The sequence below is a fragment of the Vanrija pseudolonga genome, chromosome 2 (assembly GCF_020906515.1).
Source record: "Vanrija pseudolonga chromosome 2, complete sequence".
Lineage (NCBI taxonomy): Eukaryota > Fungi > Basidiomycota > Tremellomycetes > Trichosporonales > Trichosporonaceae > Vanrija > Vanrija pseudolonga.
The window spans coordinates 694829-721091 of record NC_085850.1 but is presented as its reverse complement, the minus strand read 5'-3'; the positions used below and the strand labels follow the sequence as shown (position 1 = coordinate 721091).

Genomic DNA, 26263 nt, shown 5'->3' with positions numbered 1-26263 from the left:
CTAGCTAGCCATGCTGCCCACTGATCCACCGATGAGCGACGGGCCAGCTGCATCTGGCTGTTTCACAAATGTGTCAGGTAGAAGTGGCAACAACAACACACCGCCCACACAAAGTGCCTCGTCCAGATCCGATTTTGCTTCCGCCCCAAGATTAGACCACACGATGTGTGATGGACATGGCCCCTTAGTGATGAGGTTGATCCATCAGCTACCTCGTCAGCAACAACACCACCAACCTTCTTGGCCGCACACGCCAGAACGAACCATGGGAGGCCGCTACGTCCCTCCTCACCTCCGCAACCGCCCAGCGGGAGCAGCGGGCCCGAGCTCGTCCCCATCAGCGACGGCAACGCAACAGCACGACAACGCCGGACCCTCCTCGCCTCCCCGCGCGGCGTCGAGGCCGTGGTCGTCCCAGGCTGGGCCCAGCCGCCGCCCCCCAGGCCAATGGGACCACCGTGACGGATACCGCGAGCCATATGGCCACCACCAGGGGGGGCAGGGACCGCACGGCGGCAACGGCGCATCGCCGAGCTATGCCCGTGGTGGAGGCGGAGGGGGCGGATCAGGCGGACCCCGGGGCGGAGGGAGGTCGCTTTACATCTTTGGCGACAGCTTTGTCGGGCCATTCAAGCTGCTCGCTGATAGCCATACCAAGACGCAGACGTTCAAGGGCGCCAGCGCAAAGGTGAGTCAGCTGGCCCGCCCTCTCGTTCGTAGCTGACCCAATCACCAGGGCCTCAACAACCCCAAGTCGATCAAGCAGGTGTCCAACGAGCTCGTGCCATTGCTGAATACGCTGCTGGCCCCTCCACCGTATGCGTACCTCCCGCCAACCGGCCGATATGCCTTGCTCATCTTTGGAAACGTGGGTTCAGCTGGACGGTCTAGCCAACGTTAGCTGACACGGCTCAGGTCGACCTTCAGATCAACTACCTGTGGCAGCTGCAGCACAAGCCGATCACGGCCGCAACTTTTGTAGCAACAGCCAAGCAGGCGGACGCGGAGGCAGCAACCGAGGCGCCTGCCTCGTCAGAGGACAACATCTTGGCGACCGCCACTGAGAACAGCGGCAAGGGGCCGGCACTAGGGCCCGACAGCTTTGTCGACGTCGTCGTCAAGGCGTACACGAGCTGGATGGAGCGGGAGATCGTCAACGGCCCTATTGGACGGCGGGCACTCGAAGTGCAGAACCAGGCGCAGGCGGCAGGAGGCGGCCAGCGACGGCTCGCGCCAACGCGTGTGCTGGTCGCGGGTGCCCTTCCCCCGCTTGTCGAGGACGTGATTCTTCCTCGCATCCCCGAGAAGTATGTCGAGCGCATGGAGGAGGACCATGTGCGCGCCCACAAGGCGCTAGAGCGTAGCGAGAGGGACCGCGGATCCCGGGCGCCCTGGTCTGCGGCGCGTGGCGCGGCTGCGCCATCATCGCCCTCGGCCGGGGACGTGGAGCTAGCCGTCGCTGCGCTTTCCCTCAACGGCGACAGCAACAGCGCTGCGCCCACACCTCCCAACGGCGCCAAGAAGACTACGGTCGAGCAGCTGCTCAAGCACGACCCTATCCTCTGCACCAAGCCGATCCGCATCGTCATGACGCGCAAGTACAACGCGGCGCTGAAGGAGTTCTGCGCCAAGCACCCGCACGTCTTGACGTTTGTCGACATCTCCGACGTCATGCTCGACCTCGACAAGGAGGAGCGCGCGGCCGCCAAGCAGCGCGGTCATTCCGCCGAGGACGAGTCGCGCGGCCGCGACCTGTACCCCGACGAGGTGGAGCGCGGCACCTGGGGATGCCCAGTGGACCCGAGCAACATCCACCCGTTGTGGGAGCCTACGCTCCCGCTGTGGCTCGACACGCTCGCGTCTCTCGGCCTCCCGACCGACAGCTTCCCCGTCAGCGAGGACGCCGAGAAGACGTTCAAGGCGTACGAGGAGGACAAGCGGCGCAGGACCGAGGGCAGCGTCTTTGGCACGCCGGCCGAGGGGGACCCGGGGCGGCTGAAGCTGAGGGATGAGTAGGAGGTACGAAGAGGGTTTGAGGTGGGCTGTAGTAGGGACTGGTGTACATTCTTGCATGGATATGAGCATGCTTGTGTCGTGTGTCACAACGGACTCGGCCCAGTGTTAATGCCCAATTAGACGGCATGCTAATGCGTGTCGCCGCATTAGGATTTCATTTGAATTCTACCACGTGGTCGGTACCTGTCAGAGTCGAATTGTCGAAAAGATGAAGTCACGTTCATTGTCCGTGTGGAGACGACGACAAGGTGTGACAACAACCATCGGTGTCTCTTGCACACTCACACACCACTTGCGTCCTCATCCGACTCGGCGGATCCAGCCCAACAGCGACCACCAGCTCGACTCGACGGCAGCGCGAACCAAAAGGAGCAGCAGCGCGTACTAAACCGCGCACCTCCCACCGACCCCTTTGAACTCCCTCCCACAAACCTCGTCCCTCCCCCATGTCATCGCCTACAAAGCAGACGCCCATCAAGGCGGACCCCAAGTCGGGCACGCCAACTCCCAAGGCTTCCGGCGGCAAGGTGGACAAGAACGCAGCCAAGGAGGCCAAGAAGGCGAGCCGCGCCGCCAAGGTCGCTGCGCGCGGCGCGGTCCCCGACGCCTCGGCCGCCTCGTCGCCCGTGTCCGGCGCTGGCGCGAGCGCCGCCGCCGGGTCGCCCGCTGCGTCCGCTGGTCCCTCCGCCGCCGGAGCTGGCCCCTCAAACAGCCAGGGGCAGCAGCACTCTGGGCCCTCGCGACACCGTCGCGCGCTCGCTGCCGAGGCGGCCGCTGCTTCCGCTGCCGCGCCCGCGCCCAACGCCGCGTCGACCTTCTTCTCGCACCTCCCCGGCCCGCGCGACCCCGACACGCCTGCCGCGCTCGCGTCGGAAAAGCTCCACCCGACAATCGTGCGCCTCGGCGTGCTCATCGCGGCCGGCACGCTGCGCGGCGCGTCGGCACGGACCGTCGGCGTGCTCGAGGCGTTCCGCGAGGTCGTGCACGACTACCAGTGCCCCGAGACGGGCGTGTTCTGGAAGGACCTCAACTCGCACATCTCCCCCATGATCGCGTACCTCGAGACGTGCCGCCCCAAGGGTGTGGGTGTTGGCAACGCGATCAGGTGGTTCAAGGGCGAGATTACGCGGCTCGGCGAGGAGGACGCCGAGGCGCCCGGCGCCGGCGCCGGCGGCAGCGGGCTCGACGAGGCGGCGCAGAAGGCGGCGCTGATCGACGCGATTGGCATCTACCTCCGCGACCGGATCGAGGTCGCCGGCCAGGTGATTGCCGACAACGCGCGCGAGAAGATCAAGGCGGACGACACGGTCGTCGTGTACGCGCGCAGCTCGGTCGTCGAGCTCACGCTCCTCGAGGCGTGGCGCGACCTGCAGGCGCGCAGCCCGCCGCAGAGCTTCAACGTCGTGGTGATCGACTCGCGGCCACTGCACGAGGGCCGCGCGCTGCTCGCCGCGCTGACGGCCGCCGGCATCCCGTGCACGTACACGCTGCTGCCGCTCGCGTCGACGGCGCTCTCCCGCGCCGACCTCGTGCTGCTTGGCGCGTCGAGCCTCAACTCTGACGGCGCGCTGCACTCGCGCGCGGGCACGGCCGTCGTCGCGATGCTCGCAAAGGAACACCGCGTGCCCGTCGTCGCGTGCGTCGAGACGTTCAAGCTCAGCGAGCGCGTCCAGCTCGACGACCTCGCCTCCAACGAGCTCGGCGCGGCCGCCGACCTGCTGTCCATCCCCACCGCGCACGGCCTCGAGCTCGCAAAGCCCCTGCCCAAGCAGCTGGCCACGCTCAGCCTCCTCTACGACCTCACCCCGCCCCAGCACATCACGGCTGTGTGTACCGAGGTGGGCTTTATTCCGCCTAGCTCGGTGCCCACGCTGCTGGGCAAGTCGAACGGTGCGGCGTAGGCGGGAGCGGAGTGGCACGGCGTGCCGCGGAGCAGCGGCCCCGTGGCCGACATAGCATAGCGAGGGTGTAGATTGATTGTCATTATGCAGGCGTTCATATGGTCCGAGCCGGTTCCACTCTCCTGTACCCCGCCCCCAGCCCGTGTGATAATGCAGAATGGTGTATGCTACGTGCCAGTGCTCCCTAAACCCAGCGAATAACGTCCCCGTCGCCGTCCTTCTCCGGCCCGAGCCAGAATGCTCTCAGAACCTGAGGCAAGTCGACCCCCTCGACCTGTCCCTCAGCGCCGAGCCGCACCCCATTCTCAAGCAGCGCGACAATGAGGCGCGGGACAGCCGCGCCAGTCCCATTCAGAGTGTGCGCAAAGTGCAGCCCGTCGCCGTCCTTGTACCGGATCCCCAGCCTGCGCGCCTGGTAATCTGTGCAGTTCGACGTCGAGGTGATCTCGCCCCATTTGCCGCGCCCGGGCATCCACGCCTCCATGTCGTACTTGCGCGACGCAGACGCTCCGAGCTCTGAGGTCGGCATGTCGAGGACTCTGTAGCGAGCGAGCGTCAGCGAGCGAGCTCACAGGGACTACTTGTGGCGTTGACGTCGCTGCTAGACACGGCGACACTCCACGCACGCCTCGCTGCGCTCGGCGGACTCACCTCACACTCAACCCCAACCCTTCCGCAATCTCCTTCTGTATCCCCCTAATCTCCTCCATCACCGCGTCGCTCTTCCCGCCCCCGCTCGCCGTGATCGCGAACAGCTCGACCTTGGTGAACTGGTGGACGCGGTACAGGCCGCGCGTGTCGGCGCCGCGTGCGCCGGCTTCAGCACGGAACGCGCGCCCGACGCCGACGTAGCGCACCGGCAGCTGCGCGTGCGCGAGCGTGCGGCCGGCGTTCATCGCGGCCAGGGGGATCTCGGCCGTGCCCGCTAGACACAGCTGCTTGTGCGCGTGGTCGCCGTGCTCGCTTTCGAGAAAGTACGTCTGCCGCGGCCCGTTGTCGCCGTCGCGCGGTTGGAAGCCGCAGCGCCACGCCACGTCCGCCGAGATGACCTCGGGCGGCGAGACCGGCGTGTACCCGTGCTTGATGGCCGTCGAGAGCGCGTACCCGCTCAGCGCGTGCTCGAGCTGCGCGGTCGCACCGAGGAGGAACGGCCAGGACGACCCCGTCGTCGTCGCCGACGCCGCGGGGTCAAGCCACCTGTAGGCTTCTGTCACGCGGACGTGGTCGCGCGCCTCGGACGTAGGGAGCGGCGCGGGGCCAAAGCTCTCCAGCAGCGTCGCGTTCTCCTCCGCACCGATGGGAGTGGCGGGGTGAGAAAAGTTGGGGAGCACGAGCGCGAGTTCGAGCAGCGCGCGCTCGGCCTCGGCGTGCGCGGCTTCCAGCTTCTGGACCTCGTCCTTGAGGAGCTTGGCGTGTGCGATAGCGACCTGCTTCTCGGCGCCAGTCTTGCTCTTGTCCTTGAGAACGGCGGACGCGACACCTTGGGCGGCGCGCGCGTCATTCAAAGAGTGCTCGGCGCCGAGCTGCGCCTCGCGCGCGGCGCGCAGCCGCTCGACGTGGTCCGCCGCGAGGGGGAGCGCGCGCTCGACAATGTTCCGCGACGTCGCTTCTGGGTCCGAGAGGAAGCGCGCGTAGTCGATCCGCGGCTTGGCGAGCGGGGCTGAGGCGCGCGCACTTGTTGACAACGCGCGGGCTACGGGCCGCCGGCAGGCGCTGGCGCGGAGGGCGGTGAGTCCTGGAAGAGCAGGTGTCAGTCGAGGCCAAGCTGGGGCAGCCTAGCAAGGGGCCCTGTCATTCCGTGGATCCCGAGCTGGCCAAGTCGCTGCTGCGGCTATACGTACCCCGCATCACTGGGACTGTTGTGTGCACGAGCGAGCGAGTGGAGAGCAGAAGTGGAGGTAAAAGTTGGCGACATGTGATGGGGTTCAACTCGATCGGTCGGCCGTCATCGGCAAGTCCGGAGTGCTAGGCTAGACTAGGTTCGGAGAGCTCGGAGTGTTGCTGCATGCTGGCTCCGCGGCTAAAATGCACGTGACAGCACTGGGCGCCACTTGAAATAATTTTGTCTATTTGGAGCGCCAGAGGGACAATGAATAGCACTATGCTTGTCTGGCCTGAGTGGAGTGGGGTTCCTTGCTGGCGACTGACTGCTCCTGCCCCTGTTGATTGCATTTCAGTCATGACGGGGCGCTGATGAACTATTGCAGCTTAATGCCTCGTAGCAGTAGCAGACGACGACGCCGCCAAGGGCAGGCAGGTCAGCTCCGAGCGGAGTAGCACAGGGCGATCCAGACGCCAGAACCACGAATAATGGATGACACTTGCCCACTCACTTGCCGCATGGTGTGTGTATGCCCACCAAGACTATCACAGTAGATGATGGCATGCCCGGACAAGAACAGGCTGGCTCATCATGCATGCGCAACCTCCAGGCGATGCAAAGAGTGCAGTGACCGCGTGCAAGTACATAGTTGACCCGTTGTAGTTTAGGCGAGGGAGGGAGGGGTCAAAGGCCAGCCAGCCAAGAGGGGGCACGAGCGGCGTGAGGCCGTGGCCGTGGCCAAGCGCGCGCCAGTGTGGATCTGTGCTTTACGAAGATCATGGCGGTGAAGACCCAAGCGCATGCCAGATCCTCGTCGATCGGCGCGGCTCCTCCGTGGCAGGCAGGCAGCTGGCCCCGTTTTTCGCGCGTGCCCCTCCTTGGCCGATGGACCGACGACGACGACGACAGCGTTGACGACGAGAATGTGGGCCGGCGGGGTGGGTCGTTGCGAGATTACAGGGTGGTGGTCCAGATGGCCGCTGCATACCGCGTGTGGTTGTGCGCGGCGATCGAAGCAGTGCAGCATGGGTACCGGGTGTACAGTACGGCCGATATGGTGGTCGTGTGTGGTGGTTGTGGTGGTTGCGCTGCTGCTGCTGCTGCTGCTGCTGCTGCTGCTGCTGCTGCGTCGCACGTCTTACGATTCATGCGATACGATACACGTTGCGGCACTGCACGCGGCTCCCATTTCGACTCTCGGGCGTCCTTGTGGAATACTCCGTCGTGGTGGTGGGCCGTGGGCACAAGAGACAAGCAGAGGCCAGACGGCGACGCCGGCCGGCCACATGAAACTTGAAGACACCGACAGACAGATTCACGGCCCAGCGCGTGTCGCCGGGTCGTCGTCGTTCTTGGCATGCATCACGTCGACCATACAGCGCGTGTATTAATGGACCGCGAGGTGTCGAGCGAGGGCCGAGGGGTACTGTCCCAAAGGAACAGACCCCACCGCTCCAGTCGGTCGTGGCGTCAGAGAGCATCACTCAACCTGAAGGGAAGTGTGACCCGGGCGACAACAACCAACAAACCAAAGACCTGGGCCTGGCTGTGAGCCGTGCCGAGCAGCGCAAGCAGCACAAGCAGCACAACCCGCCCGCGACGACGCCGACGCCACCACAGGGCCCAGCTGCCACGCACGCCGACGCCACCGACGCCGCCGCCTCCGCCTCGGCGCCGTGAGTCGTACCCGCCTGTCCCACGCGGCGCGTGCCCGCCCGCCCGCCCGCCCGCCAGCCGGCTTTGAGGGTCGCGAGTTGAATGAGGCGCGACGAGGCGCTGGGCCCAAAGAACCGAGCTCCTCGACTAGACACCGACCCAGACTGCCTGCCTGCCGGCTGTTGGCTGTTGCTGGGTGCTGCGGCGGCTCTGCTGCTCTCCTGCTGCAGACTAGCCCTCGTCACCTGGCTCCCGGTCCGAGTCCGCGTCCCATTCATGCATGCTGCATGCTAGCAACACAGAGTTACCACCATCTGGAACCAAGAAAACCGTAAAAACGTTGTTCAATCACCTCCTAGACACTTAAAGGCGGCCTTGACTGCCTCCTCGCACCCAGCTCCAGCCCAGCTCGCTCATTACACGCCGTCACCGAGCATCGCCACCCCTAGCCTACCCCCCGCCGCCGCCGCCTCCGCCGCCCACTACCCACCGCTCGGCGCCACGCCGAAAGTCGCGGCCCTCTTAGCCCTTGCGCCGTCGCAGCCAAAGAACACGTCAGGATACTGGCTCCTCGATCGAGAGCGCCGCCGCAGCAGCTGCCGCCGCCGCCGACCAGTTCGGCTTGCCTGCAACCCTTCTCCCCCACGCCGTCACCAGCCAGCCAGCGAACAGCAGCCCAGCCCAGCCCAGCCAGCCAGCTCGACTCGTTGGTTCCCTTGCTGCTCCCCGACGCCCCCCACCTCCGGGCACATCCTTGGGGCCTGATTCCCGCCCAGCAGCCAACTTGCCGGCCCCTCGGACCTACCGAACCAGCACCCAGCAGACTCCACTCCCACCCATCCCGGTCGCCTTGCTCCGTGCTGCCGCTGCTGCTGCTGGCCTGCTCGTGCTCGACCTCGTTGTGCTTGTGCGCGCGATCCACACTCCAACTTTTTTCTTCTCCTCTCTCTCTCTCCTTTGTCACTTTTGGCACACCAAAACAACAGCTCGCACCGCGCTCCCCCTCGCATCGCCGCCCGTCGACACCATCCCCCGCTCCCCACCGCCATGGCCTACAACGGAGGGCGCGGTCCTCCGATCGGCGGCGACGGCGGGGGCTACTATGCGCTCCAGGCCGAGGCGCGCGACGACGGTAACGCGTCTTCCTCATCAACAGCGGCAGCTCTGTATGCCAGACAACAACAGCAGATGCAGCTCCAGCAGCAACAACAACAGCACCAAGGGCCGCCGCCGCTTCTCCAGCCCAACGCTCACGCTCACTCCCACTCCCACTCCCACTCCCACTCCCACTCCCACTCCCATTCGCACCATCTCTCGCCCTCGCACGCGCAGCAGCAGCAGCAGCAAATGCCGGCGTGGATCAGCAGCGGCGGTGCCGGTCCCGGACCGGCAATGATCGGCTCCTCGTCGAGCACTGGCGCATCAGGATCGTCCTCTTCTTCCTCGCCACTGGGGCCAACGCGCCCGTCCCTGCATCAGCGACACTCGTCGTCCTCGTTGTCAAACCACAGCAGCAGCGCCGGAGCCGCAGGTTACGCTGGAGGTGCCGGTGTCGACCAACGACACAATCCGCAGCAACAACAGCAGCAGCAGTCGCTTCAACCGCCGTCCTTTCCGCCGCAGCCATCCCAGTACCTCTACTCATCCCAGGGGTATCGCTCGCCAATGTACGAGTCGGCGCCGACCAGCGGCGGTGGCTACTTTGGTGGCAGCGGTGGCTCGGGTTACGACGTCGGAACTGGTAGTGATGGTGGAGTGGGCGGCGGCGGCGGCGGGACCATTGCGCCGCAGCAGCAGCAGCAGCAACGACCACCGCATCCACCACCACCACAACAGCAAGAAGGTTTATATCAATATCAACAAGCGGTCGGTTCGTCGTCTTCGACGCAATATCACCCGCAGCACCATCATGGACTCCAGCAGCAGCAGGGAAGTCGGAATAGTACGGCTCCAGGCACGGGAGCGTCCACGCCGACGACGGCGGGAAGAGTCGTCCATCACAGCAGCACAGCCACGACAACGGCGCCAGAAAGAAGTACGACGACGGGAGCCGGGCAACCTCCAACTCCTGGAGCTGCTACTCGAGGGGCGATCGGGTTAACTACTCTAACTGGTAGCAACTCTGTCACTGCTTCAACGACCAGCACGACAGAGTCAGGACATTCTGGTCCTACTGCTGCCGGCATCACGAGCGGAACCCGCCAAACCAACCTTGGTGCCCCTGCCGGTACAGCACCAGCAGCACCAGCGTCAGCGTCAGCAGCATCAGCCGCCTCTGCGTCTGGTGCCGCCGTCGTCACATCCAACCCAGCAACACTGTCCATCCAGTCACCAGCATTTCCCTTCTTCTCTACCAGCCCGAGCGATAACAGCGTCAATACACCAGGCAGTGCAAGCGCATCCAGCACAGCCCACAACGCACCAGCATCCTCATCCACGTCTCTTGGACCGCCCCAGCCCTCTCCAAACGCGGTTGCTGCAGGCCAGCCTCCTTGCGACCCTGCAGTTGGCGGCAACACCGGAGCTGGGATGCCTCCCCCGCCATTACCGGAGTACGTCGAGATGAACAACGCGCCTTGGATTCTCCAGTCCTCCGGTTTCCAGCTCAACCTCCCTGACTTGGCCACTGGTGCTTCTGGTACTGCTGGTCGTTCGCCTCTTGACGGCGGCCAGACTTTGCATAATAACAACGCCCACGACTCTGGAACCTCTCCTTCTGGACTCCCCCTCGGAAACCAAAACGCGAACGGGTTGGGCAATCTCCCTCGTCAACTCCAACAGCAGCAGCAACAACAGCAGCAGCCCTTCCCATCGTTCTCTCTCCCCACCCACATTCCCAATCAGCCGCTGCCAGTGCCCGCGCCGCTCAATCCACCAGCGCCCGTCGCCGCTACCCCGTCGGATCCTCTCCTCTTCGACTCGGACGACTTGAGCAGTTGGAGGCTCGCCGTTGACCCGTTTCAGTTCTCCTCAGGCCTCGAAGGAATCTCTGGTCTGCCCTTGGAGGTATACCACGCCACCTCTGCCCTTGGTCAAGCTCCTCCGCCGCCCCCTGCTGTCGATATGCGCCGCATCAATGAATGGGCGCCGTCTTACGAGACCCAGGTGGACCAGGTGAGTCCATCCAGCGAGATCGCCAACGTCTACTGACATGCCCAGCTCGACAAGTACATCAATGAGCTCATTTCTCTGATGGAGCCCTTCTCGGCCACGCCATCCAACCCATCCCCAGCACCTCCGCCACCATATCTACACACACGCCTCGCACGCCTGGCCACGCTCGTGCGCGAGACATTAGCGACGCTCGAGACGTCTTCGCAGCCTGCACTGTCCATCGAGTTCCTTCGTTTGCCGCCGGGCAACGAACCGCCCACGGGCGAGGACATGACGGAAGCTGAGCGTGAGATGGAGCTCATCCGACGCCGGCGTGAAGTGCTCAACACCAAGGCCCAGCAGGGCAAGCGAGTAGGCGGGACTCCAGTGCCTCCACGGCCGCCAGGCCAGCCAATGTTCCAAGGCCGTCCGGGTCCGGCCCCATTAGCACCCCGGCCTAATCGCGACGTCTGGCGCTGTCATGGATGCGGTACGACCGTGTGCGACGAGTGGCGCGATGGTCCAGATGGCCCACAGAGCCTGTGTGTCAATTGTGGCTATCACTACGACCGCCTTGTGCGCAAGCGCGAGGGGGGTGATCCCGACTTTTCCACAGTACCAGGTGAGTGTGATGCGCGTAGCGAGGCTGGAGCGGGCCGACGTGTGGCCGACAAGGATCCGCAGGCTGACGCAAACCAGCTCCAGGATACAACCCCGATTTACTCGGATCACTCAACGGGTTGTAACCCACACTCATAGACAATGATTGCTCCGCCGTAAAACAAAACCATCTCGCAAGCAGCTCCCAACGCCCAGCTTGCAGGCCGCGTCGGTGTACGCAGTGCGGTTTGGCATCTTTCCTTTGCTTCTGTCTCCCTCTCAACCTCTCTCTCCTCTCTCTCTCTCTTGGGTCTTGCGACAGCCTGTGCTCTCCGCAATTGCAGTGTTGTACAACTTGATAGAGCGGCCGCGTGGATGTTCCACGCGCATGGCATGCATCGATGCCGCCAGTCGTGCCAGTCGTGTGCGTTGGAATGATCGTACCAGAGGCGGTGTGGGCTGCGGGCGTCCACCGCCAGAACACTGGTTAGCACGCACGCATACCGTGTCCCGTATCCGACGGCATGCAAGCATCATCATCACCATCATCAAATTGGCATCGCTAGGCCGATAAACACAGCGCAGGGGATCTGGATTGGTGCTGGACGCAAAGCGCGGCAGGCGGGACATGGGCTCCTCCGTATATGACGGAGCCGCTGGATCTGCTTCCTGCGGGTTCCCGCTTGACCACTGGCAACCAACCGCCCACCATCAATGCCACGCACCACGTCCCCCGGCGCGCACGACGATGCACAGCAGTGATCGTCCGCCGATCATCCACAGTTCCTGGCCCGCCCGGAGCGTGCCTCTGCTGCGTTAAACTCGCATGTTTCCATGGATGACGGCTGGGAAGAAGGTGGATGCCGCGCCGCGCGCCCACCACCGTGCACGCACACGACGACGCGCCGGATGCCTGCCAAGCGGCTACCTCGCCCCCGCCCACCTCGCGGCTCCACCTCGCGACCGACTCCCTCCCACTCCGGAGTACCGCGGTTCACGGCTGACTCTCTAACGCCGCCACAGCCGCAGGCATGCCGCGGCCATGAGTCACATACCACCCCGCAGTGACAAACTGTGCATCGCCACGCCAATGTTCGTAGAACGAAAAATGATATAGACAAGTGAGTGCGGTGTCGTGCCGTGCCGGGTCGTCCGCGTTGCGGCGCGGCGCGGCGCGGCCCGGGATGATGACGTGACGTGAAGGGCGTACGTGTATGTGGGTGGGCTGGTTGCGAGGCGCGAGTTGTACTTGCACACACGCTCACGCGAGCAGAGCGGCACCGACGAGGACACCCGCGACCGCCACGAAAGCCGGCACGACGGCGTTGGGGGGGATGAGCGCCGTGGCAGCGCTGCCGGGCTTCTTGGCGCTGACCGTCGCCTGGCCGACACCGGTCGCCTGGTCCGTGGGCAGGTTGGTGCCCGTGTTGATGTTGTTCGTGTACAGCGTGATACCCGTGCCGCCGACGCCGCCCTGCGCCGTGCTCGAGGCGGCCGTTGGTGCCGAGGTCGTGTTGGTGCCCTGTGCCAGCGAACCGTTGCCCCAGTTGTACGTGTTGCCGTTGGCGTCAGTGCCCTGGCTGGTCGGTGCCGTTGTGTTTCCGTCTGGCGACGAGATCTGTGTGTGTGTGAGCGGGGCAGGGTGAGGGGGTGGGGTTGAGTGGTGGGGACAGGAGGAGGACTGTGCGAGGAGTGGCTCCGGACGTCTAGGGAGAGCACACGTCGCGTCGACCGATCCCGATATGAGCTGAGCATGCTGGGGGTCACTCCCGTACACCGAGATCCAACCGCGGCTGCTTTCGGCCCAGGGCACTAGAGATCGAGCTCCGTTCCCAACACGCGCCAAGTCCCCGGTTCCTCGGTATCAGATATGCCACTACTGGGTGTGTGCCAGCGGGGCAAACAGATCGCCATCCTTGTGTCTCCGTCCCCGTTCCAGGCCTCGGTTCCTTCTGTACACCCTCGTATCATGACACTTACGGTGAATCGTGGGGAGTCGACAAAGTCGCTGCCGTTACCAGAGGTGCTGTGTCTGTCAGATCCTGCACGGACATGGTGACTGCCGCCGGTGGGGTAAAAGGACGCGGCCCATGCGGTCACTGCGACTACCGCAGCGATAACACTCGGGCCTGGCTGCGGCGCCTCGGCCACAGTCAGGCCTAAATGCGGCATCTGTCGCAGCAGCTATGTCTGCGCCAGAAGCCTCTCACACTGCGACCGCCGACGCTGCCTGCTTCTTCCCATCACACTCTCCGCGCCGCCAACTCACAACTGCAGGAAGTAGATCTGCGAGTACGGGTCCACGTTGGGCGCGGTGAAGCCGTACGTCGTCGCGTTGGGGTCGGTCGCGTCGATGCCCGTCGCGAGCTGCTGCAGCTGGATCGGGTCGTCGTCGGAACCCGACATGAAGTTGATCGACATGGACGTCCAGCTGCCCGTGTCGTCTGGGAGCCAGCCGGCCGTGATCCTGTCGCCGGGCTTGACGTTCGTGTCGGCGCCAGGCGACTCGACCGTGATGGCGGCGGAAGCGACGCGTGCCAGCGCGAGAACAAAGGCGAGAGCGTACATTGTGGCAAGGACGCAAGGACGCGATGGGAGGGGAGGGAGGGAGAGCGGCGAGATGGGGGAGCGGAGGGGGGTCCTGCCTTGTCGTGGGGAGTGGCGTTACGAGGGTTCTGGAGGAAACGAGTGAGAGACGCGACGGGGCCGAGAAGGGTCGTGATATGCAGTTGTTGTTGAAGAGAACAATACAGTTGTGTCGTTGATGTCGCGAAACGTCGTTTTGTCGTTTGTCGTTGGTTTGGTTTAGGGGTGAGACTCGCAGCGTCTGCCTCACAGCCCGCGGGCTCCCTCCCTTAGTGCCTTTTCCACAAACACGCGCACAACGCACGCAGCCAACGGGTTCAAATTTGGTGTCACAGTGTTGCTATTGTCACATCCCTTTGAGCTATAATGGGCAGACACAAGGCTATGCATGAGGGGTCTGAGAGAACTACGCGTGGCGCATGCAGCTGGTACTGCGATCTGCGACCAGAGTGGACTATTTGCTGCGTGCCAAGTTTGTTGCCAAAGCCACATTTGAATGCTTGGCTGAGGGGCGGCTGCCATCAAAGGAAAGGCAGTGCAATACATGCAAGCAGACAGTGTGTGCGCGCGTCGATCCTTTTCCAGTCACACCCACCCACCCCCCGTGTTTGACGCCCTGAGAGCAGGCCCTGATGCCGTTGTAATAAGTGCCACACTCACTCACGTGGCATTACGTCACCTCCACACGACTCCAACCTCCACCCCAGTGCTCCTCCTCGCACTTCGGCACTGGGGATCCACCCGCATGACCAGTGTTACTGCGCCGCCGCCGCCGGTACACACACACAGGTATTCTACTCGCCTCTTCCTCTTCCTCTCCATCTTCCAATCTATCCACCCCCACACCCCCACACCCCCCCTCCCTTCCTCTAGCCATGCCCGCTACACGCGTTCAGGCTGGAAACAGCAGCTACGATGACCAGCCAGAAGAGTACATCTCGATGGAGCAGTTCCGCCAGAGCATGCGGCTCGTGAGGCTGCAGATTGCTGTTCCCATCTCTGGTGAGTGGAATGGGAGGAGGGTGAGGGAAGGTGGAGGGGTCAGATCCTAACGCGCCTTGCCAGTGCTCATCTCGCTCGGGACAAGCCTCGTCTGTTCCTTCGTCGTCAAACCGGGCCTTGGTGCGTCACTGACTGACCTGACGTGCGACGGTGGCTTACACTCACCCCCAGGCGGTGTCAACAGGCTCTTCCCTACTCTTGTGTCGCCCAAGACATCGCTAATTGGGCTGTACTGGGCTGTGCTCTACGGCCTCCAAGGTGAGCTGAGCGGTGTTGACAGGGAAGCTCACGCGACAGTCGGCCTCGCTCTCCTCGTTATCATCGCTCAGAGCGACCGCACCAAGGTGGGGCGAGGGTTGCACGAGCATTACTGACAACCAGGCCGCACTGATTCACGGCGTCGGGTTACGCTTCGCCGTCATCAACTGGCTCATGGCGGCTTGGGCGGTCGCCTGGGTGAGCAACCGCAGAAGGAAGGCGTCAGCTGACCACCACAGAGCCTCCAGTTCTTTATCGTGGCAGAGTGCCTCATCCTCGCTGCTCTCCTCCTGATGTGGGTGCCGAGGTGTACGAAATGCTCACCCACAGAATCACCATTCACATCACCATGCTTCCTTACCCCGTTCAGTTCAGACATCCCTTCGACGCCCTGTTCATCCACGCCACGGTCAGCCTCTACTTCGCCGTCCTGTTCGAGCTCATGTGGATCCACGGCGGCTTTGTCGCGCTCGGATGGATTGTCACGGACTCGCACCGCTGGGAGCGTTGGACCTGGCAAGCTGTTGGTGCGATCACCGGTGTCAACGTCATGACCGCCATCTACGAAGCCGCCACCAGGCAATCGTAAGTTGGACATAGGTGGTTCGCAACTCACACCGCAGCCTCCTTGTTGTCGCTTCCGAGTACCTCCTTGTCACGCTGCTCTTATCGGCACCCAAGTCGGAGCCGCGGGCGCCGAACGAGTCTCCTCCCAAGCCCACCCCCCTGCTTATGGCGCTCTTTTTCTGTCTGGCGCTGCACCCCATCGCCATAACCATCGGTGCTTGGTCCAAGAAGACGGCCGATCTCGAGGGACGTATCCGTCTGGAGCAGGAAGCCGAGGCAGCTCAAGAGGCTGCCGAGGAGGCAGCCGCCGAGAACCCCTCCCACCACAGGGTCGCTGCCGCTGAGGAAGCTGCTCAGCATCGCGCCGCTGCTTCCGATGCCGCCGCGAATGTCTAAGGACAGGCGAGAGTGGAGCCAGGGACGGAAGGAGCAGTAATTTAGTAGACCTAATGCGAAGCGAGCGATGCAGGTGACGTACCTGGGACATGAGCCGAATCGTGTACATTATCTAAGTCTATGGCAACGTTTCCTTCTTCTCTTCCTCGACCTTCGGGGTGGTGGCAGCGCCACGCTCCGCGCTGATGACCGTGTCGCCACTCGTGCTGACACGGTCGTCGTCGTCAAAGTGGATTGTGGGCTCTGGCTTGAGCTCGTTGGCCGTCGTCTTCTCGGTACCCTCGAGGCGGCGGTGGGGCGGGACGAAGATGTCAAAGTAGCGAGGCATGACGAAGCCCAGCAGCATGACAGTGACGGTAAGCATCGAGATGATGAAGCCGGCGATCATCATGGGGTCGTAGCGGAGCGAGTGCAACTCTGGGAAGGCAAAGGAGAAGATGATGGCGAGGACGGGCGACGAGACGTAGCGCAGGAGGAAGGGCATGAAGAAGGGGATGCGCCAGTTGCGGCCCTGGCCGACGATGACGTTGAGGTCGCGGCGGAGCTGGTTGCCAGAGTAGAAGGCGAGGTACCAGAAGCGCTCGATGTACGGCCTGTTCCACGGTGGCGGGGCTGGCGAGCTGGGCGTGCGTGCCATGATCGTCGCGATGACGGTACAGAGGGCATAGAACCCAAACCCGGCACCGCACCCAGCGCCGGGGTTGTTGATGCCGTGCGCGAGCGACACGCCAAACAGCTGGCCGCCGAAGAAGCCGACATTGTACACGATAAACGACGGCATGCCGACCTGCTCGACGACGTCGGACCAGCGGTACACGGTGGTGGAGCACACGACCTCGCCCCACACGACGGCGATGAGGACGACGTTGTTCATCCACCGGTCGACGCCATCAAGCAGGTAGTACCCGAACTGGGTGCAGTAGGGCAGGCACATGAGGAACGAGACGAGCGTGAGGACCGTCACGACGACGGGTCGCGAGAGCTTGAGGCCCGAGTCGACGATGACGGTGGCCGGCACATCGAGCATGACGAACGCCGACGAGAAGCCCAGCACGATGAGCGTGAAGAAGAGCAGCACGGCCCAGAAGTTTGCGCCGGGCATCTCAAGCACCGCCTGCGGGAGCGTGAGGAAGCCGACGACAAAGGCGCCAAGGCGCACGCCGTCGGTTGGCCAGCGGCGGAGGTAGCCCACTACGCCGAACTGTGGTGGGGGTTAGTTGTGCTCACGAGTGGCTGTTGTCACTTACCACTGCGAACGCCGCAAAGTTCTCAAACACGACGTTGCTCGCGCAGATGAGCACCGCGTCCATGACGGCGTTCGAGTGCTTCTGGTTGTAGCTGGCATACGAGGTGAAGTAGCCGAATCCGATGCCGGTCGAGAAGAAGACCTGGCCCACGGCCGTCTGCCACACTGTGCCGCTGGCCAGCTGGCTGCCGCGCCACGTCGCCCAGAGCAGCCGCACGCCGGCGCCGGCGTTGGGCAGGCTGAGGGAGCGGCCGACAAAGATGATGGTCGTGACGATCGGCAGGCCCATGGTGAAGTATACCACGCGGCCTGTGAGCCCTACGCCGCGGACGATCGACACCCAGATAAGCAGCCACACGAACGCGCTCCACCCGACTGTCTCGCCGAGCAGCTTGAGATCAGGATACTTGGTGTAGGCTAGCACCGACTTGCCGTTGGCCGACAGCGACCCCAGGATCGGGTCGGGGTTGGCGAGCACGTCGTCGTGGTAGAACTCGTCGATGCGCCCCTCCCACGGCAGGGGGGAGCGGAACGAGTTGCGGAAGTAGATCATGATCCACGCGAGGTTGACGGTAAAGTACTGCGTGACGATGAAGCTGACAATCACAGGGCCCATGCCGATGCCCTTGAGCCGGCGGTTGATGTTGTTGAACGCGATGACCGTGCCGCCGCGGTACGCCTGCCCGATGGCGATCTCGAGGATGAGCGTCGGGATGGCGATGAGCGTGACCGCGAGCAGGTACGGGATGAACCACTGCAGTCCGTAGTTGTTGTACACGACCGACGGGTACCGCAGCAGGTTGCCCTGCCCCGCACACCCGCCCATCGCGGCCAGCAGGAAGGCCGCGCGCGACGGCCACTGGTCGCGCCCGTCGCTCGACTTGTTGGGCGGCGGCGCGATGATGTCGATCACGCGCCGGAGGAACCGGGGAAGCGGCATGGTGGGGGAGGGGTGGGTGAGTAGGTGGCTGGGTGCGGTCGATAAGTCGCCCGCGGTAAGTGCAACAACGCAGAGAGAGAGCGCAGCACAGCTGGATAAGTAGCGCACGCACACGAGGTGACTCTGCCTTGGTTGACATCGCACCAAGGCAAACCTTCAGCAGCACCAGTGCTCGGTCGGCACCTGTGCTCACTCCCTCCGGCCCCACCTCGTTTCAGCCGTGCGACGTAGCGACACTGCTCGCCGAGATTAGCACGCCATGGCCCCGTTTCCCCCCTGTCCGATTGGGTGTCGCGGTGGTTCCCCCTGTACCCGAGGAGGTGGTCCGCAGCAGACGAAACGCGACGCCGGAGGGAGAGCAGAGCAAGTGTTGTTGAAGAAACACAGGAACACTTGGCACACGTCAGATAGGTGGCGCCAAGGTGGAGCAGTGTGGGCAGGTTAGTGGCGGGGCTGGATAAGGTCTGCTGGTGGTGCTTGGTGCTTCGAGCTTCGTATCGTGTCTGGTGGGCCGGTTTTCGGCCATTTGCGTGAGCGAAAGCTTCACCAGGAGAGAGGGAGCGCCGAATGCAGATGGTGACGGCCGGAGATAGTGACGAGGTGGAGTGGAGAATGACGAGAAGTGAGTACCTCGATGCCGGCCTCCAAAGCGGGTACACCCACCGCCACCAGCGCGACACTGACGCAGAGACGGGTGGAGCAAGCATGGCCAGGCCGTAAGCCGTAACCAAGACGCTCGGCTGTCATCCGGCATCAAGTTCGTCATGATCTCCGGCTTCTATCTATCGGAATTGACGGCCGGGTTGTGGCGTTACGCTTGGAGCGTCTGCTTCGTTATGAGGCACGGGCAGAGGCGTTTGAAGTGGCACAGCCATAATAATGTTTACAAAGGACACTATAGCAACCCCTTTTCATACTAGTAGGAAGCAGCAGAGTAATTTGACAGACGAGGAACCGCGAACGGTGCGAGGGCTCGCCCTCGTGCCGTCAGCGGCGATGCTGCCATGCCGCCACAGCACCGCTGGGCACACTCACCGACCCAGCTCGAATGTGGCACTGGGACATGACATGCCACAGCATGCCCCACAGCCATTATCGCATGGCAGCAAGGCTCTTCCAATATCCTTTCCCTCCACAAGTCCAGCGAAGGATCGGTGTGAGCAGAATGAGCAGAGCAGGTTTACAAAGGAGGAACCGCGAACCGTGCAAGGGTTCGAGGCGGAAGCTCGTGCAGGCGTGTGGCGATGCCCGCCATGCCTCCACTTGCACCGCAGGAAGCACTCGATGAGCACAAGCAACCTCCTTCCCCCTTTCCTCCTGCGCTCGTAGCGTGAGAGGTGATGTATCCCCAGGACAGGAAATAGGGGCGCGTGCCAAGCGGACATGCCCGCTGTTGCTGCTCCCAACGATCTCGACTGTCCTTTCCTCGTTGCCAGATCCGAGCGCCACAAACGTAGCAAGAGCTTCGAAATGCAGCGGGACAAGCTCACTCTTGGCCCTTGCCTGCTTCACCACCGCGGGTCCGAGCTGCGCAGGCAGTGCTCCGCAGGGTGTGGTGAGGCAAGTGTTCTCACCGTGATGAGTGGGGACTGGTCTTCTACTTATTCCCCTCGCCGTCGCCACCTCTTTCCCCACCAGCACACAAACCATGAGGCCCAGCGCCGCCACCCTCCTCGGCCTCGCGCTCGCCGTGACGGCCCTCGGCGCACCCTCGCCCCCGTGCCTGTCCATCGCCGAGCTGCACAAGCGCCAGGCGCCCGGTGCGGGCAGTCTGTACGCCTATGCATTGGCGAACGGCCACGACGGGGGCGGCTTCATCCCGATGCGGGTCAAGCTCCCCGCCGACGGCGGCAGCGGGTCGGGCAACACGAACGTCAACGACATTGCCGGCAACTTGACAGCGCACCGTGCGCTGCCGTCGGCGCCTCCTTCCTCCAGTGCCGACACCCCCGGCAAGAGCAAGCCTCCCATCGCCGGCACGAACGTGCACGCGCCGGGCGTCGGTCTCCCGCCCCTGCTCACACTCACCACCACGCCGCCCGACTACCACAGGCTCATGGTGAACCCGCACATGCGGCCGCACCTGCCCGTGCCCAGCACCGACACCGACGCGCACGATGGGTGCAAGTACGAGTACGTCAAGATGCTCGGCCTGGATGGGAGCACGCCCCTCGCCCAGCTGTGGGCCGGCACAGAGAACTACAACCTCGTGCTTGCCGACGTGCAACAGGGCGGTATTGGCGACTGTGGGATGGGTGCCGCCATCCTCGCGCTCCTTACCGCTGGATGTCACCAGAATATCAGGCAAAGCGTTTACGACCCGCATGACCTCCCGGAGGACGATCAGGTCGGCAGCTCCATCTTGTTCAAGTTTCAAAATGGGAACACGACCGACCTCGTGTTCGTGGACGACGCACTCCCCAAGCGGACGGAGGGCGCCCGGGACAAGTGCTGGCCCTACCTGGGCTACCAGCCTGCCTATGACGGCGGCGCCGGCACGTCGCCCACTATCTTCATGCCACTTTTCGAGAAAGCCTTCGCAAAGTGGCTCGACTACCGACGCTCCGAGTCGGGTAGCTGGCCGCGCAGCCCAGGGGTAGGGTACTCGGGCCTGGAGGGGGTGGGTCCGGACCAGGTCATGGCCGCCGTGCTGGGTCACACTCCAAAGGGTGTAGGGCGCCAGACTCCGGGGTACGACCAGGGCCTGATGAACGCCTTGAGTCTGTGCCTCACCACCCCGACGCCATGTGTCATTGGTACAGCATCGATCGAAAATCTCAGCGTGCTGGGCAGTAAGGATGAGGCGGGGACGATTGTCCAACCCGAGCTGGGCCCCGCAGTCGTGTACGTCGCGGACCAGCAGCCGCAGAACACGGTGGCGTACACCGTCGTCGACTTTGACCAAGTCCACGACGGGTCCGTCACCATCGTCCAGCTGGTCGGCAACCACGCATACGCGATCGATGCGAGCAGAAGTACCGACCCGGTCAAGGGGGTAGCCGCGGGGCGGGTTACGCTCATCAACCCGTGGGGCATCAACCCCGACTTGTGGGACGATTCCAGGGGTGCGGGAATTCCAGATAGCAAAGCCGAGATAGTGATCAGCTTGCGCGCGCTGCAGCTCGTCATCGACTCCGTGTTCTGGGTCGATGGCATGCCGGATACGTAGTAGTGCAGTTTATTAGAAGCAAGCTGGAGGACAGTCAGTTCGTAGTCGTAGGTCATACGTGTAGTCAGTTCGTTTTCGTAGGCCATGCATGTGTTGAGCTCGGCTGGGGGAACTACTGGGAAGCAGACAAAACGTGACGCTGGAGGGCGTAAGGCGACAACGCAACAACCGCACACCTACAACAGGTTCGAGGCAACTACAGCAGGTCCACTCCTGTGGCGATGATGTCCGCCACGCCCACGCACCACGCCCCAAACAGCACCGCAGCAGCAGCAGTCGCCGAGCCCAGCCCCCACCTAGTCCTGTGCACATCGACACTAGCCGGAATGCATGATCAACACGTCACAGAGAGTGTAAATATGCGCGTGCCAAGCCTGCCCATGGTGGTCTTGGCAGATCCCAAACGATCTCGATTGTCCTTTCCGCCCCGCCAGATCTGGCGCCACAAACGTATGTAATGAGAACGAACGATTGGGCAACTGCAGCAGCGCGGCGGCGGCGCTCACAGTGACTCACTTGTTCGCTTCGACACTGATGCGAGGGACACCGGCAGTGTACCGGGGTGCATTGCCATGAGCGTTTGCGAGGAGTGCACGCAGTGTGAGCAGGGAGTGTTTGCCTGGCTGGGGAATCTCCCTTTCCCATGGCCAGCGTTGAGACCCAATACATATTCCCCTGCTGCTCAAGTCTAACCCACCCGACCAGACACAATGCGCCCCAGCTCCACGAACCTCCCAGCTATCGCCCTTGCGCTCCTCGCGACCGCGCTGGGCGCACCCTCGCCCCCTCCGCTCTCCATCGCCGAGGTCCACAAGCGCCAGTCACCCGGCGCTGGGAGCCTGTACGACTATGCGCTCGCGAACGCGCACGACGGCGGTGGCTTCATCCCTCTACGGGTCAAGGTCGCCGCGGACGCCGGCAGCGGGTCGGGGAATGCGAACGTGGCGGACATTGGGGGCAACCTGACCGCCCAGGAGACGGCTGCAGCGTCGCCGTCGGCGCTGCCTGCATCGGAGTCGACATCGGCGTCCCCGCCCCCACCGCCTCCAGAGCAAGTCACACTGCCCGTCGCCGGCACGAACGAGGACGCGCCGGGCGTCGGCACCCCGCCCGTGCAGGGCTTCGGCCTGACCAGCACCGACTACTACCAGGCCATGATCTCGCAGGGGAGCCAGCCGGGCCTGCCCGTGCCGGACGCTGATCCTGCCAAGAAGTGCGAGTACACCTTCTCCAACGTGCTCGGCGGCGGCGGGACCACGGCCCTCGGCGAGCTGTGGGCGCTCGAAGACTACGTCAACCTCGTTCCGGCCGACGTGCAGCAGGGCGGTATTGGCGACTGCGGGATGGGCGCGGGCATCATGGCGCTCGTGACCTCTGGCTACCTGAAGCACTTGAAGCGGAGCGTCGTCAAGATGTTCGACCGCCCGAATGCAGGCGACAAGACGATCGCGTTCAGCTTCCGTTCGGGAGGCAAAACCGACATTGTGATCGTCGACGACTCGCTCCCCAAGCTGTCGAACGCGAACACCCGGTGCTGGGACTACCTGGGCTACCAGCCCGTCAAGGACGCGGCCAAGCCCGCAGCAGACGGCAGCTACCCGCCCACGCCCATCTTCTTCATGCCGCTGTTCGAGAAGGCGTTCGCCAAGTGGCTCGACTACCGCGACGAGCTGCGCAGCTCGACGGCAAAGGGCGCCAAGGGGACAGGATACTCTGGCCTCGTGGGCGTGCGCGCCGAGAACGTCATGGCCGCCGTGGTCGGCGGCACCCCGAAGGACGTGTACCGCCAGAACCCGGGCTACGACGCCGGGCTGCTGTTCGCCGCCTTCCGCTGCCTGCAGAGCGACACGCCGTGCGTCATCGGCACCGTGCCGATCGACAGCATCGGTTACCTGGGAAGCAAGGACGCGACGGGCACCATCATCCTCCCCAAGGCGGGCGCGCCGGTCGTGTACGTCGGCGACCAGACGCCGCAGAACCACAAGACGTACACCGTCATCGACTTTGACCAAGTTACCAACGGGCGCAGCACGCTCGTCCAGCTCGTCGGCAACCACGCGTATGCCATCGACAAGACGCGCAGCACCGACCCCGCGAAAGGGTGGGCTGCGGGCCACGTGACGCTCATCAACCCGTGGCAGGTCAACCCCGACTACTGGAAGGACAACACGGGCAGCGGCGTGTGGGGCACCAAGCCCGAGGTGGTGTTGAGCTTCCGTGCGTTCAGTCTCGTCATCAACTCGGTGCACTGGGTCGAGGACATCCCGGCGTTCTAGGAGAGGCGGGCGTTAGGCGTTAGAAGCAAGTTAAGGACAGTCAGTCGTGTAATCTACAGTATGCATGTGTACCGGTCGTCTAGGCGGCGCCGACGGCCGCATCAGCAGGGTACGACAGAAACATGTTCTCCCACACCTCGCCGCTGGGCAGGTCGTACTTCTGGTGCGCGCGGAGGGCAAATCCAAGCTTGTTATAGAAGGCAATGTTGCCCGGCGACTCGGTGTAGAGCGCGATCGCGCGCGGTCCGCGGGCTGGTGTGCCGCCCGTGGTGGCCGCCACTTGGGCGACTTTGGCGCCCAGCAGCGCCTTGCCCACGCCTTTGCCTTGCGCGGAGGGCGACACACCAATCATGGGGAGGTACCACCACTCGTGCTCTGCGTTTGGGAGGACGGACTCGACCATGTCCCCGGAGACGGGCCACAGCTGCGAGTGTGAGCGAGCCAGCACATGCCACGAACGCGGCTAGCGCTTACGCCCCGGCGGCTAAGCGCGGCTATGTCACCACTCACGTCGTTTAGGAAGAAGGCCTTGTGCCCCGCAGGCAAGGCGTCGAGCGCATCCTTGAAGATGATCGGGCGCTGGCCTCTGTGCGGCGTCGGTGTGAGCTGGTGGTGGGGTCGACAGCAGGCCCGCGACCCACTCACTCTGGCATGAAGTCCTCCCCGGGCCGCACCCAGATCGCGACGCCTGCGACCGCGCCATCGTCGACCTGCGCAAGCGCGAGCTCGTGCCCCGCGTCCAGGGCGTAGTCGATGTATCGCTCGTTGAGGGCCGTGTTGGCCGCTGATGAGTGGGCCCAGAGCGCCATGTGTTCGGGGTCTATGTAGCGGGGCAAGGACGGCAAGGAGTGATATCGGGGTCAGCTGGCTCCACCCGCCTCCACCCCCGCACCGCACGCACTGCTCAGAAACGACTCGACGAGCACGCGCTTGGCTGATGTGCGCTCCTCCGCTGGCTGTCAGTCGTGCTCGCGACGGCGCCACTCACGCGTAACGGTCGCTCCTGTCACTGTCTTTACTGTCACTGGCATGGTGGTGGATGGAGTGGTTGTGAAGCTGCCAGCCGACGACTCAGTGCCAAGATTGTCATAACCGACGCGCCCTTCGGCCCGGCTGCCGCCGACAACCGATCTCCCGGTTGTTGACATTTGAAATTTCCGAAGACACGCTGCAGCTCAAGCTCGACTTGTATCTCTGACATGAAGGACCAAACTATAATGCAATACAAACATGGCGCGTGCGTGCAGATCACCGCCAGCTTTTCCACGCTTAGGCAAGGCCCTTGGGGATGGCGCCCTGGTACTCGCCCTCGGCGGTGACGTAGCACGCGGCGAGACCACCGTCGACGAGGAAGTCGGTGCCGTTGACGAACGACGAGTCGTCGGAAGCAACTGGGACGTGTTAGCGGGAGACCAGTGGGTGGGTCAATGCGCGATGGAAGCGTCGAGACAGCGACGTCGCGTCAGGGGCAGTACCCCGTGACGGCGGTGACAACGCGTGCTGCTTCTCTTTCGCTATCGCGCCAGACTGCGCCGACTCACGGAAAACAACAGCCTTGGCCTGCTCGACGGGCTCGCCGAAGCGGCCCATGGGGCAGTGGACGAGGCGGCGGTTGAGCTTCTCGGGGGTGTTGAGGTAGTCCATGAGGAGGGGGGTGCGGATGGGGCCGGGGCAGAGGGCGTTGAAGCGGATGGCCTCACGGGCGTGGATCATGGCGAGCTCGCGGGTGAGCGCGAGGACAGCACCCTTGGAGGCAGTGTACGCGAGCTGGGGGGTAGCGGCGCCAAGCTTGGCGACGAACGACGCGACGTTGATGATCGAGCCGCCGATGCCGAGGCCCTTGGCGGGGTCGGCCTTGTTCTTGCGCATGGCGATGACACCGTGCTTGCAGCCGTACCACACGCCCTTGACGTTGATCTGGTTGGTGAGGTCCCAGATCTTCTCGTCGGTGTTGACGGCGTCGTCGTCCCTGGGAGTGTGAGCGCACGAACATGGGAGCGCAGCGGTAGAGCTGGGGCGGTTGGAGTGGGCTTGATAGCTGTTTGATCGCCCTCATCCATCCCCCCCGCAGCTCGCGACCTCTCAGCCGCTCGCTCAACTCACTTGGGGTGCATGATACCAGCGTTGTTGAAGAGGACGTCGAGGCGGCCAAACTTCTCAACAGCAGCCTCGATAAGCGCCTTGACGTCCTCCTCCTTGCCGACGTCGGCCTTGAGGGCGAAAGCCTGCGACGAGGGGAACTGCTCGGCGACGCGGGCGGCGGCCTTCTTGACGGCCTCCTCGTTCACGTCCGAGAGGACAACGAGGGCGCCCTCAGCGGCGAACTGGAGCGAGGTCTCGAGGCCGATACCGCTGGGGCGTGTGTTAGCGCGCTGAAGCCCCGTCTGCTATCGCCATCGCGAACTCACGAGCCGGCACCAGTGACGACGGCGACCTTGTTGGCGAGGCGGAGGCGGGCGGGGGGAGCGGCGGCCATTGTGTTTGTTGTTGTGGGGGTGGTGCTGGGTAGGCTGGGTGGGCTGAGGAGTGGAGTGCGTGTTGAGAAAGGAAGGGAGGGGTGTGTCGGCGCGCTTAAGTAGTCGCGAGGGGTGTGGTGCTGGCTGCGTGGTGCGTCTGTCGGTCGACGGTGGGTGGCGCCGTGCCCGGGATTTGGCAGAAAGTCCAATGAGACCGAGCGACAAGCGATAGCAGTGAGCAGTGAGCGGGGCGGGGCCGATTAGTCGCTGGGCACGTGG

The 26263-nt window shown here is 63.8% G+C and overlaps 11 protein-coding genes across 11 annotated transcripts; 6 read left to right on the top strand and 5 right to left on the bottom strand.

The window, feature by feature from the left end:
- Positions 1-215: 215 nt before the first annotated feature.
- Positions 216-2024, top strand: LOC62_02G002043 (uncharacterized protein). Its single transcript, XM_062768544.1, has 3 exons — positions 216-688; positions 737-868; positions 916-2024. The coding sequence occupies exons 1-3, from the start codon at positions 266-268 to the stop codon at positions 2014-2016; spliced, it is 1656 nt and encodes a 551-aa protein (XP_062624528.1). The 5' UTR covers positions 216-265; the 3' UTR covers positions 2017-2024.
- Positions 2025-2462: 438 nt separating this feature from the next.
- Eif2b4 (Translation initiation factor eIF-2B subunit delta) lies at positions 2463-3917 on the top strand (the record flags this gene model as incomplete). Its single annotated transcript, XM_062768543.1, has 1 exon — positions 2463-3917. The coding sequence occupies one exon, from the start codon at positions 2463-2465 to the stop codon at positions 3915-3917; it is 1455 nt and encodes a 484-aa protein (XP_062624527.1).
- Positions 3918-4067: 150 nt separating this feature from the next.
- On the bottom strand, positions 4068-5902 carry dia4 (Serine--tRNA ligase, mitochondrial). The gene is made up of 3 exons (XM_062768542.1): positions 5759-5902; positions 4569-5652; positions 4068-4456 (listed from the first exon to the last, which is right to left on the bottom strand). Exons 1-3 carry the CDS (start codon positions 5763-5765, stop codon positions 4102-4104), a joined length of 1446 nt encoding a protein of 481 aa, XP_062624526.1. The 5' UTR covers positions 5766-5902; the 3' UTR covers positions 4068-4101.
- Positions 5903-10174: 4272 nt separating this feature from the next.
- Positions 10175-11517, top strand: gtaI (GATA zinc finger domain-containing protein 9). Its single transcript, XM_062768541.1, has 3 exons — positions 10175-10509; positions 10555-11110; positions 11188-11517. Exons 1-3 carry the CDS (start codon positions 10459-10461, stop codon positions 11232-11234), a joined length of 654 nt encoding a protein of 217 aa, XP_062624525.1. The 5' UTR covers positions 10175-10458; the 3' UTR covers positions 11235-11517.
- A 644-nt stretch (positions 11518-12161) lies between these two features.
- Positions 12162-13893, bottom strand: LOC62_02G002039 (uncharacterized protein). The gene is made up of 3 exons (XM_062768540.1): positions 13358-13893; positions 13069-13114; positions 12162-12706 (listed from the first exon to the last, which is right to left on the bottom strand). The coding sequence occupies exons 1-3, from the start codon at positions 13654-13656 to the stop codon at positions 12350-12352; spliced, it is 702 nt and encodes a 233-aa protein (XP_062624524.1). The 5' UTR covers positions 13657-13893; the 3' UTR covers positions 12162-12349.
- A 635-nt stretch (positions 13894-14528) lies between these two features.
- LOC62_02G002038 (uncharacterized protein) lies at positions 14529-15973 on the top strand. The gene is made up of 8 exons (XM_062768539.1): positions 14529-14676; positions 14740-14796; positions 14848-14934; positions 14974-15020; positions 15058-15132; positions 15174-15229; positions 15265-15519; positions 15558-15973. The coding sequence occupies exons 1-8, from the start codon at positions 14550-14552 to the stop codon at positions 15895-15897; spliced, it is 1044 nt and encodes a 347-aa protein (XP_062624523.1). The 5' UTR covers positions 14529-14549; the 3' UTR covers positions 15898-15973.
- A 42-nt stretch (positions 15974-16015) lies between these two features.
- Positions 16016-18083, bottom strand: Slc6a1 (Sodium- and chloride-dependent GABA transporter 1; the record flags this gene model as incomplete). The annotated part of the gene is made up of 2 exons (XM_062768538.1): positions 16016-17098; positions 17145-18083. The coding sequence occupies 2 exons, from the start codon at positions 18081-18083 to the stop codon at positions 16016-16018; spliced, it is 2022 nt and encodes a 673-aa protein (XP_062624522.1).
- Positions 18084-19731: 1648 nt separating this feature from the next.
- LOC62_02G002036 (uncharacterized protein) lies at positions 19732-21252 on the top strand (the record flags this gene model as incomplete). The annotated part of the gene is made up of 1 exon (XM_062768537.1): positions 19732-21252. The coding sequence occupies one exon, from the start codon at positions 19732-19734 to the stop codon at positions 21250-21252; it is 1521 nt and encodes a 506-aa protein (XP_062624521.1).
- A 710-nt stretch (positions 21253-21962) lies between these two features.
- LOC62_02G002035 (uncharacterized protein) lies at positions 21963-23528 on the top strand (the record flags this gene model as incomplete). The annotated part of the gene is made up of 1 exon (XM_062768536.1): positions 21963-23528. One exon carries the CDS (start codon positions 21963-21965, stop codon positions 23526-23528), a length of 1566 nt encoding a protein of 521 aa, XP_062624520.1.
- A 79-nt stretch (positions 23529-23607) lies between these two features.
- LOC62_02G002034 (uncharacterized protein) lies at positions 23608-24568 on the bottom strand (the record flags this gene model as incomplete). Its single annotated transcript, XM_062768535.1, has 5 exons — positions 24517-24568; positions 24430-24480; positions 24174-24348; positions 24039-24114; positions 23608-23952 (listed from the first exon to the last, which is right to left on the bottom strand). The coding sequence occupies exons 1-5, from the start codon at positions 24557-24559 to the stop codon at positions 23608-23610; spliced, it is 690 nt and encodes a 229-aa protein (XP_062624519.1). The 5' UTR covers positions 24560-24568.
- A 140-nt stretch (positions 24569-24708) lies between these two features.
- On the bottom strand, positions 24709-26121 carry fabG2_1 (putative oxidoreductase). The gene is made up of 4 exons (XM_062768534.1): positions 25937-26121; positions 25632-25880; positions 25070-25497; positions 24709-24919 (listed from the first exon to the last, which is right to left on the bottom strand). Exons 1-4 carry the CDS (start codon positions 26002-26004, stop codon positions 24798-24800), a joined length of 867 nt encoding a protein of 288 aa, XP_062624518.1. The 5' UTR covers positions 26005-26121; the 3' UTR covers positions 24709-24797.
- Between the last annotated feature and the right edge of the window lie 142 nt (positions 26122-26263).